The sequence below is a fragment of the Phaethon lepturus genome, unplaced genomic scaffold (assembly GCF_000687285.1).
Source record: "Phaethon lepturus isolate BGI_N335 unplaced genomic scaffold, ASM68728v1 scaffold6238, whole genome shotgun sequence".
In the NCBI taxonomy this organism is placed as follows: domain Eukaryota; kingdom Metazoa; phylum Chordata; class Aves; order Phaethontiformes; family Phaethontidae; genus Phaethon; species Phaethon lepturus.
In genome coordinates this window covers 73362-93382 of record NW_010559616.1, presented here as the reverse complement: position 1 = coordinate 93382, position 20021 = coordinate 73362, and the positions used below count along the sequence as shown (strand labels likewise).

The window sequence follows — 20021 nt, the reverse complement described above, 5'->3', positions numbered from 1 at the left end:
CGCTCCGGTGTGTTAGTGCCAAGGCGCTGCAGCCAGCAGGACAGCCTGGGCGGGGGCGCAAGGCTCTGCTGTCAGATCAGCTGGGCACCCCCTGTGAGGGAGCATCTGTAGAGGTGACGTCAGCGGAATTGCCGCGGTACCTGGCAGAGGTTAATGAGCCTGTGCTGACTGTACGCTCAGCTGCCTGCGTGCCGACATGAGGTTCAATTTGTAGAGTTTTGTAGGCGTCTGTTACTGTTCTTTGCTTCTCCGTACTGGCACTAAGCACTGTTGTCCTGTTGTGATACTGAAGTGTAATTATCTGTAGAAGTCAGTGTAATGAGTTTAATTGTTCTTGTTAGTCATGTTAGGGAAATTTTTTTTTTTGTAACATAGGCCTATATTATTAGAGAGTCCTTTGTAATCTGCAAGTCATTATAATAATAGAATTTACTTTTGGATGAGACTTAAAGGCCACAAGTGTTCATTAACTCAAAGCTCACATCCAGAATTGCCATTTGTCATCTAGTCTTACTCCAGTACAGGACTGGTCAGCATTTCCTGAGGAAGTCTTATGTTCCTAGAACATTTATGGATTTTGGGAACTTTTTTGATGCAGTTTGCAATCAGGCTTGTAACTCTGAATCATAGGGCTGGGGTACTGGTATGTGGGACACTAGAATCAAAAGCATGTGTGTTCTCAGTTTAACAGATGTTGAAGGGAAGAGTTCTCCCAATGTGTGTTTGGATCGGCTGCTAGCTGTCCTGTTAACACTGAGCCTGTCAACAGAGTGTGTTGTAGTACATAAATCAGAATTAATTTGATGTGGATTAACTAAATTGCTGTGCAGCGCTTACTCGGCATGAAACTACTCTTAATCTGAAGTGGCCTTAAACTCAAATTAGGCTATGCCAAATTAATTCTGGAAGAAAGGTTTAATGAAGTTTAATGTACTATAAGCTCACCTTTCCATCTGATTGAATCTTCCTGGAAGTCTCTGTGTACCCAAGCTGTACCATGCTATTATTAATAGCCACCAGAGAGATGAATGTGTTTTTCAAATCTTAATACCGTCTCATACTCTTGCAAGGTGCATACTGAATGCACCTAATTCACAACAAAGTTGGAGGCCAGGTGGTTGCAAGACCTGAACACTGACTCAACAGCAATTTTCCATTCACTTTATCGATATATGAATGGCTTCAGGGTCATTCTTAGTGACATACCTTCAAGGAGATGGACATTTCTCCCTTGCCTAAGTGTGTAGCATTTTCTCCTGCATGTGGTGGTGTTGACTGGACTTCAAAACAAAGGCTTTCCTGATTTGACAGGAAGCTTTTCACCATTATAAAAGTAAATATGGAAAGAAGCTTTAAAAAAAAAGAGTTGAATTGTATGGTTCAGTTTAATTCAGAGGGGTCTCTGAATCAGCATTCAAAGCCTATGATTTTATTTCCTTGTTCTGGGCTGTTCTTGGTCTTGGAATCTTTAGGCAGGAAGGAAGAAAATTGTTGTCCTGCGGGTATCGCATTCTTTTGTGCCTTGGAGCGCTGAGATAAGAGACAGTAAGTCTAAATCTGAGCTTAGTGAGACCCATGAGACTTGGCTGGAGTGCATGGGGTAAGAAGGCAGCAGTGGGGAATGCCATGCGGAGGGCTGCAGGGTTACATGGGGTCACAGAGTACAGCCTCTGCCATTCCCTGTCTTGTCGCCTTTTCTGTTCTGCCTGACAGATTCTCCCTTTCAACTTTCTTTTTCCCTCCCTAGTTAATGCCCAGCCACAACATCTCTGCTGTGTACTGCCACTGCTGCTGCACAAAGGGAGCTCCTAGGCTTTGCTGAAGGAAGATGGCTTTCTGGACACAGCTGGGATTGCTGCTATGGAAGAACTTCACCTACAGAAGACGACAGACTGTAAGTTTTAGCCAAATGTTTTTTTGAGGTCTAAGTTGTAGCCTTGTAGCCTACTGTTCAAGTGAAATGGGGAAACGTCCTGTATCTTAGTGTTTTACCTCTGGTGGTCCCTGGCAGAGCAACAGGTCTGTGTTTGGAAAGACCTAATTCAAACTGAAGAGAGTGGTGGGTGGACAGAAACCAGAGGACTTGAAGGTGCTCAAGACTTGTGTCCTGAGTCCCAGTGTGAGAGTGTGCCGGAGTACCAAAACGCTCATGCACCCTCTCTGCCTGTTGTGACACGACTGCTGTGTGCAGAAAGGAACATGTAAAATGAAAACCTGTGCTGTGACCTGCTCTGCTCTGCCCATGAGGCGTTGCCAGACTACAGGGATGCGCGCTTGAGTCTAAAAGCTTTTGAATGCTGCAAGCAGCAACAACAGCAACAAAATTCTACCGTTTCCGAAGAGGCAATAACAGGCATCTTCAACCTCTTTAATCGGGGTGAGAAGCCCAAGCCTGTTCTGTAACTTTACCACAGGAGGTATAGTTTAAGTGACTGGCATGAGACATGTTCTTACATTGGCATGGAGACAAATCCAGGCAACTGATGTTTTCCTACCAAGGTGCGTTCTGATTAGTTGAAGTGCTAGCCTCACCGTCTGTCAGCAGTGTGGGAGCGTACCTGTTCAGATAGACAATACGCAACGAGAGTTTGTCCTTGTGGTGACAAGGACACAGGAGCGTGAATCCGGTATGGTGTGCTTAAAGTTCTTCTGCCTTTACATTAATGAGACCGCACAGGATCCTGTAACTCTTATAGACAGCTAAAACCCGGAGAAAACGTGCTATTTCCCCTCTAGGGATATAGGGGATAAGTGTGTTGGACAAGGGCATGTCCTGTGCAACAGGCCTGTGCAGAGGATCTGTCCTGTTAGATCTGACCTTGAGGAGGTATGAGTAGGGAATGTGAAGGGAACATGAGTTACTGAGGTGGTGAGTGGAAAGTGGTCTCTGATAAGCTTTCTGAACGCTGCAAATGTCATGGTCCTTGCCAGCTGGTTCACGCTGGGTTGTTTTAGAAACTCAGAGTCACAAGGAAGGGGAGGCTATCATATTCACCACTGGAGATGGAGGCAGTCTCTGAAGTCTTTGCTCAGGTGTCTGCAGCTTGTTTTCATTGGACTTGTGTCCAGTGAATTCAGAGCTGGAATTAATCATTCTTAAAACCAGACAGAGGGGGCTTGTGGCATTTTTGCCTTTTCTTGTACACTTCTGTGGTTACACAGCTGCCACTGATGGCAAGAATTTCTATGTGATTTACATGTGTTTGACCTTACCCCAGGAGCCTTGATCTCCCAGGACAGGACTGCCGAGCTGGGAGGCTGTGGTCTTTGTCAGCCTCAATGAGTGAGGCTGTCTGCTTTCTGGACATGAGGGCCAGCATCCTGACCTTGTGAACAGCCTCGTCATTTAGAAGAATGTTGCAACGGAGCTGGGAGAGGTAGTCTCAAAACTGGCTACAGCTCTTAAAAAGATAGGCTGTTCTCAGCTATTGTTCATGTAACCTAGGCTCTTCGAGCTGAAAACCATTTCTTCCTGCCTTGCCACTAGAGAGTTTACTTTTGACCTCTCCCAAGTAGCCTTTAGGAAGTAGAGGAACTCTAGGACAATGATGGATCCTCTGGAGCAATGCTTAAACTGGTTAAACCAGGAGGAGATTTCCGAGGAGTTGAGTTTTACATTGAGGATGATGGCTTTTTTGTCAGGGTCTTCTGAAAATAATGTATCAGGTTTGAAGGTTACTTGAAGGGGTCTGAGTCTAGCATGCATGTCCAGTCAAGGTAGCTGTAGACTAGCTTACTGGGCAGCAGAGGTGCATTGGGATCGTTTGGCGGTGCCACAAAAACATGGTAGGCTAAATGTGTGTCAGTGAAAAAGACCTTCCTGCTTGTAGTTTTGTTGTGACCTTGGATATGCTCAGCTATTTCTTGATACCTTCTGGCATCTTCTCTATCCGTTTCCCATCAAGTAGCCCAAAGGGCATGGAACTGCTCCTAGTCTCTGTTCCACACTGATATTATTAGTCAGTTCACAGTGAAGGCCTGAGACATCACTTGGTTTTGTGGTGTTTTTCGCATTAAAAGTTCCCATTGGGGCTTTACCTGAATATGTCAGGAGGAAATACCACTTAACAGAAAATGGCAGAAAAATAGCAGAACATGTCTCTTCACCATGCTGTTATCATGGTTGCAGTCATTCATCTGTTTGCTTTAGTTTTAGGAGACCAGTGTCCTTGAGGGTGTGCTGGTGATGGCTCTCTCCCATTTGTACTTACTGAAGATGTAGCCCAGAGATAGTTTGATCCTTACCCTTCTTCCCCCAGGAAGTACGGGCTAGCCTTTGCTTCCCACCGAACCCTCTCCTTGGCCGCTGCGAGTTCGGGCTGCATTGCGAAAGCTGGGTTCAAAGCTCAGCCTGACGTGTGCAATTCAAGTGTTACTTTGTACTGGATGGCTTCCAACAGCGCCAGAGTGGGGGGAAGGCATTTACATGGGGAGAGGAGGAAAGAACAATCATGTTCAGGGGTCACTGGGTAAAAACATTTTTCTCTCCCCGCTCTCTTTGAAATGAGGAGATACCTCAAACTCTCGTGGAGAGACTGGTCGGCTGCTGGTAGCTCCCTGCGTTGAAAGTGGACCGTAAAAGTGGGGAGGGTGGTTGACAGTGAGATGGGGTGATTGTTTAGTTCTTGCTCAACAGATTTCCTGTTGACACAGTGTAGATATCAATATTTAATGGTATCCTGCATCATCAGCCAACTGGTATAAATTGGGCATGCTTCAGGGACTAGCCTCAGTGAAATTAGGAGCAGTTTGTTCTTGGCCAAGTGCTGCCTCTGAATTCACCTGTTCTGTGCAAATGGGATGTTCCTCCTCCAACTCCAGATGGAGCAGGGGTGGCAGAGGGGTTGGAGGTTTGAAGATTCATTTCACTATTTACCAGGCTGGTCTAAAAGTTGCAGCACAGAAGTGCTTGAGGAGACTTGAATCTTCAGTATCTACTCAGTATGAACCTGAGTGAGATGAGTCCTCTTTAGAATCTCTGTGTCCTCCTCAAAGACCACAGTAGGTGAAAAGTGCTGTCACAGGAAGGTTCAGGAAGCAGTAGGGGAAGGAACCTACTTTCCTTCAAGAAGAAAAGGAAGAGAATTCAGGTTTTGTTGCACAGCATAAGAAGCTGGACGGGGAGTCCAAACTGTCTATTGAAATGCTACTGACCATTGAGCTTGGCCCTGTACAGCAGTGGCCAGCTGTCTCACGCTAAGAAGCGTTTCAGTCTTCACCTGTAAAGATGCAGCTTGGTCAGTCCAAGCTGCATCCCTCCTTTCTCTGTCCTCCCTGAGCCTGTCAATCTGAAGTTAAACATACTGTGTGTGCAGAGGCATACAGCGCTGTGCATGCAGCCCATGTGTGGTTACCTTCGTGATTGTGTAATTAACCGTAATCAGGCATGCAAAAGGAGATCAATGTGCACAGGTGGCCAGGCTACCCCTTCAACAACAGGGCCATTCAGGCACTACTGTCCACCCCAGTGTGGTGTGGCTGGGGCTGGTGTTTCTCCAAGCAAGCCAGGGCTTGATCTCAAATGCAGCATTTTCTTGCTGGTTCTGTAGCAGTTGCAGGGCTGCGAGAGGCTGTCTGGCCACTTAGGTCATGCTGAGAAGCCTCCACAAGCCCAGCTGACACTGCTGTTCCCCAGACAGTGTAGTGGCAGTTGCTGGGGGTGCATGCTCCTTGCCTCCAGCCATGGTTGCAGAGGGCTGTGATGTGTGCCAGAGCATGGCCATCGATGTTGGCGGAGGGGATGGCTTGTCCTGGTTTCAGAGCCACCTTTCTGACAAGAGGAGGGAAAGTCCTGCTATGCCATCCTGGCAGCAGCTGTGAGGGGATCCTGAGAAGGGAAGGAGTAGACAAGTGGTCAGTGTCCCAGCTCTGAGCATCTCTGACCTCTGGGAGCCAGACCACTGTTTAATGCAGAAGGAAGCAGGCTGTCACTGTTAATGGCTCTGTGTGTGTGCTGCCACTACGTTGTTTATTGTAAAAAGGAGACCAAAGATACAGAGACGTCTTCCTGGCACCTTCATTAGCGTGGTCTCAGTGGAGTTTCTTATCCAGTAGTAATACAGTATGTGCATGACAATAACGGGTGGGGAAGCAATACGCCAAACTCATCCTGCAAAGCCTGGGACTGTTACCATGAGTGCCTGGGAGACTCTGATGCTCAATTTTTATGTATTTTGGATAGGATTGTCATTTGGTTGGATGCTAGCCTTTAAGGTTGTCTGTGAAGAGCCATCTTAGCTGGTTTCCTCTGCTGGATCAAGTGGCATTTGTTTTAATGCACTGTGTGAGATTATTTTGAGGTACAGTAGTCACCTAGAAGTCTCACCTCAAAGTTCACATGGAGTGCCTTGTGCTGAGTGTCAAGAGCCTAATTTCAGCTGTTAAGGGTGGAACATGGGAAAACACATTTGTGTGTGGGGATTCTCTGTCCCACTGGGGTGCAGGTCTTCTCCGATCTGGCTTGTAATAAGAATGATTAGACATCTTATTAGAAAAGACAGGGTTTTCCAGGAAAGAAGGGGAGAAGACTTCTCTTTAATTGACTGAGAAAACACTCTGGTTTCCCTCTCCCAAAGAAGGAAAAAAGTACCAAGTAGCAGTGTAAAAAGCCTTCAGTTTTTTCTTGTTTCACAGCTTACCTAGAATGCTTGTTTAGGCAGCCTTTCTGTAGTGGGAAAGGAGGGGTGTGGCTGGTGAAGCTCAAGGCTGGGAAACTTCAGCTTGTGTCACCAAAGCTCTAGGATGAAGTGTGGCTTTGTCCACATGTGGGACACAACATGTCACAGTGAGTTTTTCTCTGCTTCAATCCCCTGTCTTAATGCTCTGCATTTAATAGCAGGCCTTTCTTATATTCTTGTCTAGTCCCTCTAAATAATTGAGATATTTATAGGTACCCTGGAGCAGTGAGTGCCTACCTTTGGGAACAAATGTACATTAGAACAAAACAGTAAGTAGGTATGAGCATAATCGTAGTAGCTCTGCTTTCCCGGTAACAATATACTTGTGCAGCATTGAAACTGAACGATTTGGCATAGCTATGCACTGGCACAGTTTCCGTGCCTGATGTGTTAAGGGTAGAAGCTCAAGGGTTTTCTGTGAGAATGGGATGCAAATACTTCCCACTACCTCTAAAATATGAGGCCAAAAATTCAGCTCATTGCTGGGAAGGTTCATTGGGAGGTTTCTTTTGGTCAGGGGACAAAACGAACTATAAAAAGATGCCAGAATAGCCCTTAAGCACATCCAGTTTAGTCCAATAACTGGCACATATCAATGAGAAAAGCCTGTAATTCTTTGCAGCTGCAGGAACAAACTTCTTGGTCCTGGAATGCATCGGGAAAGTGAAGTGAGGCAGTGCTTGCAAAATTGTCCTGGCTTACAAATGGATTGTCCTGGAACCTCTGTTCTGTCCTGTGTTTTGAATACATGTCTTAATACTTTGTCTTTATTGTTTCCAGTTCCAGCTGCTCATCGAAGTTGCCTGGCCTCTGTTTATCTTCTTCATCCTGATCTCTGTAAGACTTTCATATCCGCCCTACGAGCAGCATGAATGTAAGTACCAAACCCAGCAGCTGCACCCAGAATGGTGGTTGTTTCATGGTTAGAAGGTAATAATGCAGCTGGCAGGGGAAGAGGTTACATAGTCAAGGAAGAAATCTTCAGGGGAGTTCTAATGTCTCCTTTCCGTCCACCTTGGGGACTGCAGTGTGTTATGACATGTTAAAGTTGCTCCAGAACTGTACATTGCTGCTGTTTTTCTTGTTGTTTCTGAATTCTTTTTTTTGCATTCGTAATAGATAAGCTGAGAATTTGCTGTAGAGCTGTGACAAGTCTGCAAAACCCACATAGAACCCTAGTCTTATTTCTCATTGTTCATCTGTATGTGACTTAGCGTAAAAAGAAAGCAGTCTTCAGATCTGTAAGAAAGCAATCTCATTTGCAGGCAGTAATGTGGGTTAATGTATTGCATTAAAGAGCACAAGAGCAATTCCATTTCTTCTAACCGTTAGACTGTCAGTCCTGTATTCAGTAGATTGAGCGTCATACATGTTTGGGGAAAGACTATTCTACTTTTCTCTTTACATCCTAAATGGGCAAAGTTCTGCTTTTCTTTCAAAAGAAGCTTATTCTAGCTCTGCAAATGACAGTCTTCAGGCCTCTGTGGTGGTTGCCATTTGATTTAGAAAGCATGACTTGTTTATTAGCAACATGTTCCATCTTACTGTGATTGACAGCCTCATACTGCAATTAGCTGACTGTAGAAGAGCTCTTTGTTTACCTTTTCCTTGCCTGATTAGTGCAAAGTAAGGTTTAAGGGTCAGCACAGCCTGAGTCTGGAGGGCACTCTGAAGTGTTTCATTCTTAAAATAGGTAAAGAACTGGCTCTTATAGCACTTACCTGTGGTTCTTTGCAGTAGCTGGGTCATCTTATGCTGCTTGCTAGGCTTTCACGCTAGCAAGGATCCTTCCAAAGCTGAAGTGTTAATGTTTGCCGTTTCCCGTTACACTTTGGATGCTGCTGGTCCCATGTACTGCCTAACTCTACAGTGCTTGGCAGGGTAATTGAAACTTCCCTAAAATTAAACCTCATACTTTGCTGCATGATACTTGAATTGTCTTCTCTGACTGAATGTTACAGTGGCATTAGGAGAGATACCTGTAACACAGACATGAAGCTATGAGCAGTCTATTCAGCTGGTACAAATAACCAGCAGCCTCAATTGTTCATTTGTCTCAGCTGTGGCAGTGCTGTCTATAAACTTGCACTTAAGTTTATAGACAAACTATATAGTTGTTTGGCAAGAGTTGCCTTTTCATAGAGCTGTTTAGATTTGGCTTGTTAGTCATTAGCCTCCTTGTAAATCCTTTGCTCTGGCAACCTGGTGTCACAAGCAGTGTTTTGAGTCTTTCACCCTTTTTTCTAATGATTTATGTTGACTGATGTTTTGTCTGCCTTCTCCCTATGTTGTCATCAGGAATTGTAGAGTGTAGGTCATCTGGTAACTTTGTAATTAACTTTTTATGGCTAAGTCCTTTCCATTTTTCTAAAAGCTTCTGAGAGCAGGTAACTAAATTGCTTCATTTAAGTCTGGATTGATTTCATGAATATTCACTTGTATGCTGACAGATATGGATGTGTTACATAGTGGAACATTTTTTGCTGAACTGTGAAGAGAGATAGAAAGAAAGAAGCCTTGAGTTCATGGTGAACCTTGAACCCTGAAGTTCATGGTGGCAACCCTGTGGATGCCTTAAGGGAAGCAGGATTGTTATCTGTAGTGGCAGTGGTGTATGCTGTTATGAAATCACTTGCAGGTAATGCCTGATGATAGTAGTAAGAGTCGCATGCAGCTGCTTTGTAGCCTCCAGATAGCCTCAGTATTTTAATGGTAAAGTCTTTTTTAACAAACTGATAAGACTTTTTTTCAGTTTTCCCTTCCTGCTTGAGGAGAACAACAACCAAGGATTGGGCTGTTTTTGTGGCCAGACATTCCAGTCAGAATTTTTTCATTTCTAACAGCTTGGCCTAGTGTGAGGAACCTCCTTCTGAAAACATGAGGGGAAATCCTGCTAGCTCTTAAGTGATAGTTGCATGGCTTTCACCAGACCAGGCAGAGAGGACATCTTAGATTGCTATTGAGGAAGATTGCTGACTTGTATCTTGTAAAGCTTGACTTTTCTTTCCTGTTCCTGTGACCCTTTAAGGTATTCAAAGTTATTTCATTTGGGGGAAAAAAAGAATCTGACAAAAAGGCTTCAATATCTACTGAAAAGCTAGATGTTTGCAGCAGTGTCACTGAAAATGGTATGCTGTTACACTGTTTTTTGTGTAACTGACTCGTAGATTTCTGCTTTACTCTTTGAGAAACTGCTGTTAACATGCATCACTATATGTGAAGAGTTACCATGAATTCTTGTGTGCCTTTCCTCCTTTCAAATTGTGGTGTGCCTTTCCTCCTTTCATATTGTTTTTAATAGTTTTTTTGAGTTCTTAGCCATGTAAAACAAAAGGCATGAAGGAGAGAGAAGATGACCTTCTGGGAAATTTTAAGAAAAGTATTTGAAAGTTGTAGCATTTTTCCTCTTCTCCCCTACCCCCCAAGCCCCTCAGCCAAGAAGAACAAAAAAGCAAAATGAAACAAAAGCCAGAGAGCTAGAGTAAATAGCTTTTCTATTTTAAACAGAGAACTGGGAACAAAAAGTCCCCTGGGTACTGGAAACAATGAACCTTTGGTTCCTTCACCTTTCTCCTGGACAGAGTCCCTGGCTTTCTCCAGGGAGGGCTGATAAGCTCCCTGTATTCCTTCAGCCATCTACATTAACCAGCCTTGCTGTAATGAAGCAGCTTTGACCTCTCTTCCTTCCGGGGCTTTGGTACCTCCATTGTGGCTATGGAGGTAGGGAGCCAGCCTGCCATGTGATTGTAGGCATGATGCGAGGATGAGGTGGGCACCAGCGGGAAGAACGTGCATCTCATGGTCAAAGCCTTGAGTAGCTGCTTTGACTAGCTATGGGAGGTACTGAGGAAGGAGCATAACCTTACTGTGTGCTCCTCTCCCTAGTGTGGGAGTGAGGAGGTGAGTTCGTTTGTAGAAAGCAGTCTGACTTGTCTAGGGTGCAGGATTATACAAGGGAAGCCTTTCTTTCCCCACCACTGGAGGGTATGGGATTCACAAGCCCCTGACTGGTGCAGTGGTGGAGATCTAACATGAGGAGTTTGTTGCTGCTTTAACTCTTCACCAGAATGCAGAACATTAACGGGGTGTAAACTCTGAGCTATGACTTAAGTGGGTCTTTAGTAGCAAGAGTTAGACTTCAGAAGAAAGATGTCAAATATGGCAGACAGGTGCCTAAATGTTTTAAGAACTGTAAAGTTTTCAGACTGTCTGGAAGTCAAGCCAATATGAGGCATACTTACCTCAGGGAAACCAGTGTAGACACCCACCCCACAATTGCTGACCCTTTGCTTGGTGTTTACAGTGTGTGTAAACTGAGGTGAGCGGATTTCGAAAACCAAAAGCACTGAAGGGAAATATTACGGGTCTTCAGAACCCAGACCCACTCCGAGGCTGTCCATGTGGCTTCAAGATGAATCCTTGTGTGTGTTAAGCATGCAAATCCAGAGAGGCATGGCTGGTTAGAAAGCATGTGTGTGCATGTGCTTACCACTGCCAGGCTTTGGAGTTGCCTGCTGTTGGACATTCCTCAGCAAGAAGTACTATATCCCTATCAGTATGACCAAAAACAGTGCTGCAAAGATGAAAGTAGCAAAGAGCTTTTCCTATAGGCTTAAGGTGTAGTTTTTAAGTGGAGCAGGCCAGAGCTGTGTGGGAAACTTAACGTGAGCTCAGCCCTTCTTAGTGTTGACTGTTCTCTCTTATAAGCAATTTCGGGCAGTAACCAGCACAGGATTAGCATTGCCCTTCAAATGCAATGCTGTCTAGTAGTGCCTTGTATCTTGTGTTTCTGTCTCCTAAGTCTTGTGTTTCTGTTCTAGGTCACTTCCCAAACAAAGCTATGCCTTCAGCAGGGACCTTGCCATGGATACAGGGGATCATCTGCAATGCCAATAACCCTTGTTTCCGTTACCCAACTCCTGGGGAATCCCCAGGTATTGTTGGAAACTTCAATGCCTCCATGTGAGTCTGCCTGCTTTTTCCTCATCTCTGTTCTTGGGGGAACATGGGGAAAAGGGATATTTGGAAGTTGCCAGCTAGTTGTGTAACCCTACACTATTGTTTTTGGCTGCCACTGAAGTACCAAGCTCTCCAGCTGCCAAACTCAGAGGGGCAAGCAGAGAGCTGGTAGGTGTGCAATATCTCCGAGTCCAAGCAGTTGAAGGTTTTGGTGAATGAAAAGCTCCCTCTGGGTGAGGCCAGAGTCCATTCCCGTATCGGTTGCTCAGAATTCGGCCCATAAAAACGCAAAGCATAAGCTCTTTCTTCAGAGACACTTGTTTTCCTGGTTAATGAACCTCTGAGATGGACAGTGTAGATAGAGAGGCAGTTGAAGAGCAGATCTTGGGAACACTCCCTGACACTTGTTGTTTATTACTGGCTAATGTGTTGCTGAAAGGTCAATTTATGGCCAGCTTCCTTATACCCTGACCTGCTTGCTATGTTCTTACTGTCAGGCCAGTTAGGCTTAATGCAGGGTTATGTCTGCAACCTGGAGAAGCATTTGAAGGGAGAAGGACGTACTTAAATTACTGTGCTGCTTAGAGGAAGCAGTTTACAGGCAGCAGGAGGCCCCCTCCATCCCAGTCTTAAGTAGATGCTTTCAAATGTGTGTAGGTTCCCAGTGTAACTTTATTTGACCTTGCATTAGCGGCTGTCTTTTACTAGACTCCTTGGATTGTCCCAGGGTGGTCACTGAAGAAAGGGCTTGTTGTACTGGAGAGAGCAGTGGCATAACTGAGAGGGACTGAGGCTTGGAATTGGGATGTAAAACTGTGTCTGTGGATGCTGGCTCACAGAGCTGATGACTGCTGGTTGTTTTTGTGTTTTCCTGTCACCAGTGTTTCCCGCCTGTTCTCAGATGCCAAGAGGTTACTCTTGTACAGCCAACAGGACACGAGCATAAGAGATATCCAGAAGGTCCTGGGAAAACTGCGCAAATTGGGAAACTCCTCTGGCTCAGGTAACAGAAAGAACCACCAACATTGGACATATCTGGACTGGTTAATTCCGCATGTGTGTAAATTTATTAAGTGTACCATAATGGCAACATGCGTGGTTATAATTTACAGCTCATCAAACCTTTTCCAATCCTGCAGAAGTACCTTAAGCCTCTCCTGTGTCAGAGCTTTGTGAGCTCTTTAGCTGCTTTGGTGGATGAGAAGAGGGATGGTCTGTAATGCCAAGAATAGCAGCTGTTTTGGATGTGAAATGACAATCCTCTGCTCACTGAAGTCAGTTAAAATGCTGACTTTCTCAAAGTAGTCCAAGCAGTGTGTCTTTATGGAAAACACTAGTTATTTTGCTATTTTGTCAGTGAAGCAGTGAATGCAATATAGCTACAAGTTAGTGCTCTATCCCCCCAAGCTCCAGAGGGAGGTGTGCTGGAAGAATGCAGATGAGGAAAAGCTGATGTTGGCCTCCAGTTTACAAACTCATTATTATATGCTCATTATTATCTGACAATGAAGTCTCCGTTTCTCTTTGAGTGCTTCGGGTTTTTTTTGTTGTTTCTGTATGACTCTTTGGTGTAGGATACTTCATTCTCTGCTGTTGTCTGGCAAGATTTTGAATGGCAGGATCCAAAAGAAAATGTTTTCTCTTGAGAGCTCACACAGACCCATTTGCAGTGAAAAATGAGAATCTTTCCATTTTTAGCTTGTGCAGGAAGGTCTGGTGTGCCTTCCAGTCCCATGCAGATGAATAAATGACTAGTGTGAGATAGCACGGGAAGCTTGCAGTAGAGCTGGGACATGAAACAACTCTGCCCAGTCTCAGGAAATGTGGCAGGTCTCTTGTTATTGACAGATCTCTCTGACATGGATTAGACTTTTTTAGGGCACCCTGAAAGATTATTTCTATTGGCTGCTGTGTTAGTGTTGCATGTGTCTATTGGAAGTGATGGAAAGTAATGGTTTAGAAAGAAATACAGCAGGGAACACAGCCATCGGGTGTCTTCACCTACAGCCTCCATCCAGGCACATGGAGCTCCTTTAACATAGGTGGTATTTTAGCGTTTTGTGAAAGTTGTCCTTGGTTTTACAGTTGTGGTTCTTCCTAGCTCTGTTCGTCTGATTATGGCTCCGACAGGCTCCAGGAAGAGAAATACGTGACCTGGTGTGATGTGAATAGCTTCATGTCTGATGTGTCCTGAGCACACTTCTAAAGCATAGATGGTGTTTTTACATCCTTTCCTGTGTTGCTCAGTACACTGCAAGTCACTTCGAAATAATCTATATTTAGTGATGGGTTGGCAGATGTGTGGTTACCGTGTGTACAGACATGAGCTGTGCAAGGGATTTGTCTTGGGTATATAACGCTCCTCTCTCCCCTTTAGGGCTGTGCAGAATCCTGATCTGATCAGATCTGCAGGTGATACTGTGGTCTGCTGACTCTGAGCATTAGTTGATACTTTTACTTACGTATAAGGGACACCCTCCACATCTGTACTGCCAGGCTCCCCTCTTTTTACTCTGAGAACTGGTAAGTGGCATCGTCATGCTTGTACCTAAATCTGCAACAGTTTTAAGGGGGAGAGGATGCAGAGTGAATCTTTTGTGCAGAGATGGACACATAATGAACGCAGCCAAAATGAGCTAAGATGACTGTTTCCCAAGGAGAGGTTTAGTACTGTTTTTCATGGACCTCTTCAAACCCTTGGTTTGACTTGGTGATGTTGTGGGAACAAGCTCTCTCTGTCAGAATGACAGATGTTGTTGTTGCTGGATTTTACACTTCATGCCTGCAGTAGTATCTGCAAGTTAACTCTTCCAAAGAGAGTAGATACTGGTGTTGTCTATTGAAACATGCAGTGCCCATCAGACGTGGACATTTACGAGAAAACTGTCAAAACCATAAGCTGAAGCTCTCATTGCTGGGAAAGTTTGAGGGGGAGGAGTGATTCCAAGAAGCATTTCGCATGAGTATTGTACAAGTTGAAAGTCAGAAGGCTCATGTTTCTCTATACTATAAAGACTAGTGGACTGACTGCAAAAATGAGCCTCAGACCAGTCATCAAAGATCATATTTCTATAATACCTTTCAAATGTGTAATTAAAAAATCAAGCCTCTGTGTCATTAGAATGACAGACTGCCCATTGTTGGTCAGGCCTGTAGGGAACAAAGCCTATTTGTCCTTCTCATGACACGCTCATTTACAAAGCCTCCAACCTGGGGGTCCCTGCTCCCCACTCCTTGGCTGGCTGATTCATTCTCTGACAGCGTGCATAAAACAGCATCCTCTAGTCTTACAAGTATTTCTGTATTTATGCTTAGCAGTGCTTAGAATCCCGTGTGAGGAGGGGAACCACAGGTCAAACCTTCAGCTGCTGTTGACAATGAGGTGTGAGAGATGCTTAAATCCTTTCCTCTCTAGGGCACTTCCTCCAGTGATTCTGGGAGCCTAAGAAAGACAGTAGGAGTGGATGTCAGATGTAAGCATGCCTCCAAACCTGAAAGCACTGCCTTTATACATGTGCTTCCCCAATTAGCAGGAAGGTTAATTACCTGATGAGCTAATAATGGAAAATATTTGTAATACCTCCTCTACTCTAGCTCTGGCTTGGACCTGAAGCCATGTGAATCAGTGGCATAGACATGATCTTAGAATTACAGAATAGTTTGGGTTGGAAGGGACCTTTAAAGGTGATCTAGTCCAACCCCCCTGCAGTAAGCAGGGACGTCTTCAACTTGCAGCTCATGTTTCCCTAGTGGTCGGGACTGTATGCTCCCTACTGTGTGATATGGGCTCTGCTGGAGCCTGTAGCTCCCTCATCCCCCCTCATGCTGGTGTGATGTTCTGCTTCTTCACACACTTCCCACTGCTGCCTGATGGCTTTGAAACAGGCTTCAGGAGGTGATCCTCCATTACTAGCATACAAATTGGAGCTGTGGTATAGATGTTGTTCTAATGCTAGTCATGCAGAGCACGCATGTCTGATTTTGGCTTCAGATGTTTGCATCTGTTTAAAGAGCATTTGCCAAAAGCCCTTTCACTTCAACCTGCTTTAAAACAACCCTCACAAACCAATGTTCAAGGTGTGACTCTTAGTGTTGTCTCATCTGAAATTAGGCATGTGCTGAACCCTGGGGAAGGGAGACTTGCTTAAGATGGCAGGATGCTTACACAGGTGCCTGCAAGTCAGTGTCATAGGACACTAAGGTTTTGTTTACACTTGAGCTGTGTGCTCATGCCAACAGGCTTTGCGTCTCAGTCACTTCTTGATGAGATGGGAGGTAATCCTTCATAACAGGGGTGTTTGTCCAGGAGTTCGAGGGGTGGCTCCTGTTCTCTGCTGCTCGTGAGTTCCAGAACAGCTCTCTGGTGGAGAGAGGGAAAGGTGTTACCAGTAAGGAACAGCCCACCCTTGTTTCGTGCAGCACCTTTTCTGGCCAGGATGAAGTACTAATTTGTGGCGTGAGGGAGTTCAGCACAGGCAACTGTCACACTGTGTGGGCGCTGCTGTTCTAGGGCCACTTTCAGCAAGCCCTGAGCAGTGAAATCTACGTGCAGGCACACACATTCCTTAACATAATCAATTTTGCAGGCAGATGCCAGGTGCCCTCTCCTTCGCAGCACTTGTTACATCTCTGTCCAGCGATGTCAGCAAAGGTCTTCAACACTCATGATAAGGCAGGGTGCAAATCAGAACAGAGTCAAAGACCTTGGTGACAGCACTTCCAAGAGCATGACATGGCTGCTGGGATTGCTGCCTGAAGTTGGTTTGGCTCACTGCTTGCAGGCACTGGATTTGCCACTGGCCTCAGTGACATTTTAGCAGAGGATAAAATGTTTGCAAGAAATAAGCCAGGGGAGGGGAACCTCAATCCATCTCATTCCTACCAGTTTGATACCAGTGCCAGCAATAGATGCCCAGAGCCTGGAGAAGGATCACAGATTAAGAGGAGAGGCCACAGGAGATGAGGAGGGGATGTTGCCCTCTATGTCAATGAGCAGCTGGAGTGCATGGAGCTCTGCCTGAGGGTGGATGAGGAGCCTACTGAGAGCTTAAGGGTCAGGATTAAAGGGAGGGCAGGGGCAGGTGACATAGTGGGGGTCTGCTACAGGTCACACAACCAGGAAGACTTGAGAGGATGAGGCCCCCTGTAGACAGATAGGAGCACCCTCATGTTCACAAGCCCTGGCCCTCATGGGGGACTACAGCCACTCTGATACCTGTTAGAGGGACAGCACAGCAGGGCATAAGCAAAACAGGAGGTTCCTGGAATGCATTGATGATAACTTCCTTCTCCAGGCAAGAAGAGCCAATGAGGAGACCTTGTTCTCACCAGCAAGGAGGGGCCGCTGGAGAAAGTGAAGTTTAAGGGCAGCCTTGGCAGCAGTGACCATGAAGTGGTGGAGTTCAAGACCTTAGGGCAGTGAGGATGATGCTCAGCAAGCTCACTAGCCTAGCCTTCAAGAGAGCAGACTTTGACCTCTTCAGGGATGTGCTTGGTAGAGTACCATGGGACAAAGCCCTCGGGGGAAGAGGGGCCCAAGAAAGCTGGTTAATATTTCAGGATCACCTCCTTGAAACTCAGCAGTGATGCATCCCAACAAAGAGGAAGTCAGGCAAAAACACTGTGACGCCTGCGTGGATGAACAAGGGCAAACTCAGACACAAAAAGGAAGCCTGCAGAGGGTGGAAGCAAGGACAGGTAGCTGGGGAGGAACACAGAGAAATTGTCTGAGCAGCCAGGGATCAGATTAGGAAAGCTAAAGCCCTGATAGAATTAAATCTGGCCAGGGATGTCAAAGGCAACAAGAAAAGCTTCTTATAGGTACACTGATAATAAAAGGTGCTGGCTGTGCGTGATCCCGTGGTTATACTTCACATGCCCTGTGAGAACCCTCAAGATGAACCACTCCATGATCTTCCCTGTCATGGAGGTCAGGCTGACAGGCCTGTAGTTCCCAGGATGATCTTCCCAGAAAGATCAGGTTCAAGACCATCTAAGGAACCTGAAGGTGCACAAGTCCATGGGACCTGATGAGATGCATCTGTGGGTCCTGAGGGAACTAGTGGATGAAGTTCCTAAAGCCACTGTTCATCATATTTGAAAAGTCACGGCAGTCTGTTGATGTTCCCACTGACTGGAAAAGGGGAAACATAACCCCCATTTTTGAAAAGGGAAAAAAGGAAGACCTGGAGAACTACAGGCCAGTCAGTCTCACCTCTGTGCCTGGCAAAATCATGGAGCAGGTCCTCCTGAAAACTATGCGAAGACATATGGAAAATAGAGGTAGCTGGTGACAGCCAATATGGCTTTGCTAAGGGCAAATCGTGCCTGACAAATTTGGTGGCCTTCTGTGATGGAGTCACAGTGTTGGTGGATGAGGGAAGACTGATGTCATCTACCTGGACTTGGTCAAAGCATTTGGCACTGTCCTACGTAACATCCTTGTCTCTGAAATGGAGAGACATGGATTTGACGGGTAGACTACTTGGTGGGTAAGAAGTTGGCTGGATGGTCACACTCAGAGTTGCAGTCTATGGCTCGATGTCCGAGTGGAAACCAGTGCTGAGTGATGTTCCTCAGGGGTTGGTATTGGGACTGGTACTGTTTAATTTCTTTGGTGACATGGACAGTGGGACTGAGTGCACCCGTTTGCCAGTGACACCAACCTGTGTGGTGTGGTTGACACGCTGGAAAGAAGGGATGCCAGAGGGACCTTGACAGACTTGAGAGGTGGACCTGTGTGAACCTCATGAAGTTCAGCAAGGCCATGTGCAAGGTCCTGCACATGGGTTGGGGCAATCCAAGCACAGATACGTTCTGGGTGGAGAATGGATTGAGAGCTTGCCTAAGGAGAAGGATTTGGGGGTGTTGATGAGAAGCTCAACACGACCCAGCAATGTGTGCTCACGGCACAGAAAGTGAATGGTGTCTTGGGCTGCATGGAAAGAATTGTGGCCAGCAGGTCGAGGGGGTGATTCTTCCTCTTTACCCACTCCAGTGAGACCCCTCCTGGAGTACTGCGTCTAGCTATGGGGCCCCCTAACATAAGTAGGACATGGACCTGTTGGAGCAAGTCCAGAGGGGGGCTCTGAAGATGATTGGGGGGTGGAGCACCTCTCCTGTGAAGACAGGCTAAGGGAGTTGGTGTTGTTCAGTTTGGAGAAGAGAAGGCTTCAGGGAGCCCTTGTAGCAGCCTTCCAGTATCCAAAGTGGGCCTGCAAGAAAGCTGGAGAGGGACTTTTTACAAGGGCATATAGTGTTAGGACAAGGGGTAGCAGCTTTAAACTGAAAAAGGGCAAATTTAGATTAGAGATAAGGAAGAAATTCTTTACTCTGAGGGTGGTGAGGCACTGGAACAAGTTGCCCAGAGAAGTTGTGGATGCCCCCTGCCTGGAAGTGTTCAAGACCAGGCTGGATGGGGCTTTGAGCAACCTGCTGTATGGGAAGGTGTGCCTGCCTATGGCAGGGGTGTTGGAACTACCTGACCTTCAAGGTCCCTTCCATCCTAAACTATTCTATCATTCCTTCTGTTTTGAAAGGCGGAGATACAGCTTGCTATTGGCTCTGAGACACACTTGCTTCATTTCTTCCTTCTCTACACAGGGCTCTTGAAATACTTTGTTCTGCAGTGCCATGGGGTAATAAATGAACAGGTAAAAAAAAAGCCACCTTCTTTGGCTGATTGTAGCAGTTGCACATATAAGCCAGCCTAGCTGGTGTTTACTTCATTGCTTTTAGTTTTCAGTGATCCCAAAGGGTGTGTTTCTATTTTTCTTGAAAGCAACCCAACTAAACAAAAATGGAGCAATGAAATAGGCAGAGGGAAACAAACATAGCCTAAGAAATTGCATCAGATCTCAGGCTACTATTCCACATGTACCCTGCCTTTCCCAGTTCTTTTCTGGATTAGTATTGCTCATTGTGTGGGAGAAACATCAGCTGGGTGGCATCCTCTGCTGATGTTGCACCCTGCAGCACAGACAGATGTTGGGACTGAAGGAGTTTGCAGCCTGTCTGGTCAGTGCTAATAGTGCTACTTTTTTTTTAAACAGGTAAAGGATGGTGGAAGGCTTGAGCTGAAGAGCAGCCTTGGGAGAGGCTTTCTGGTAGCATGTGTCCTGCTGTATGATTATCAGGGTGCTCAGGGAAACAGGATGTTTACATTATCTGCTAGATGACATGAAGGTGATAACTAACTCCCTCCTCAGTGACCCCATGCCTTCAAGCTAAACATTCAAATTGATTCTTATGCCTGCCTACCTCTCCCTAATTAATCTGGTTTCCTCCCTGACTTCCCTTGGGAAGGATCCTAGCAAAAACCAGCCAGGCTAGAATAAGGACTAACAAACCATATGTCCAGGTGGCCTTCACGCCTGGAAACACCCG

The 20021-nt window shown here is 45.8% G+C and overlaps 1 protein-coding gene across 1 annotated transcript in view; it reads left to right on the top strand.

The window, feature by feature from the left end:
* The first annotated feature begins 1741 nt into the window (after nucleotides 1-1741).
* Nucleotides 1742-20021, top strand: part of ABCA1 (ATP-binding cassette, sub-family A (ABC1), member 1) — an 80303-nt gene continuing 62023 nt past the window's right edge. The window contains exons 1-4 of the mRNA XM_010293404.1: nucleotides 1742-1894; nucleotides 7458-7551; nucleotides 11498-11639; nucleotides 12518-12639. Of these exons, the coding sequence (XP_010291706.1) occupies nucleotides 1829-1894; nucleotides 7458-7551; nucleotides 11498-11639; nucleotides 12518-12639 (424 nt within the window). The 5' untranslated portion in view covers nucleotides 1742-1828. The remainder of the gene's footprint in view (nucleotides 1895-7457; nucleotides 7552-11497; nucleotides 11640-12517; nucleotides 12640-20021) is intronic.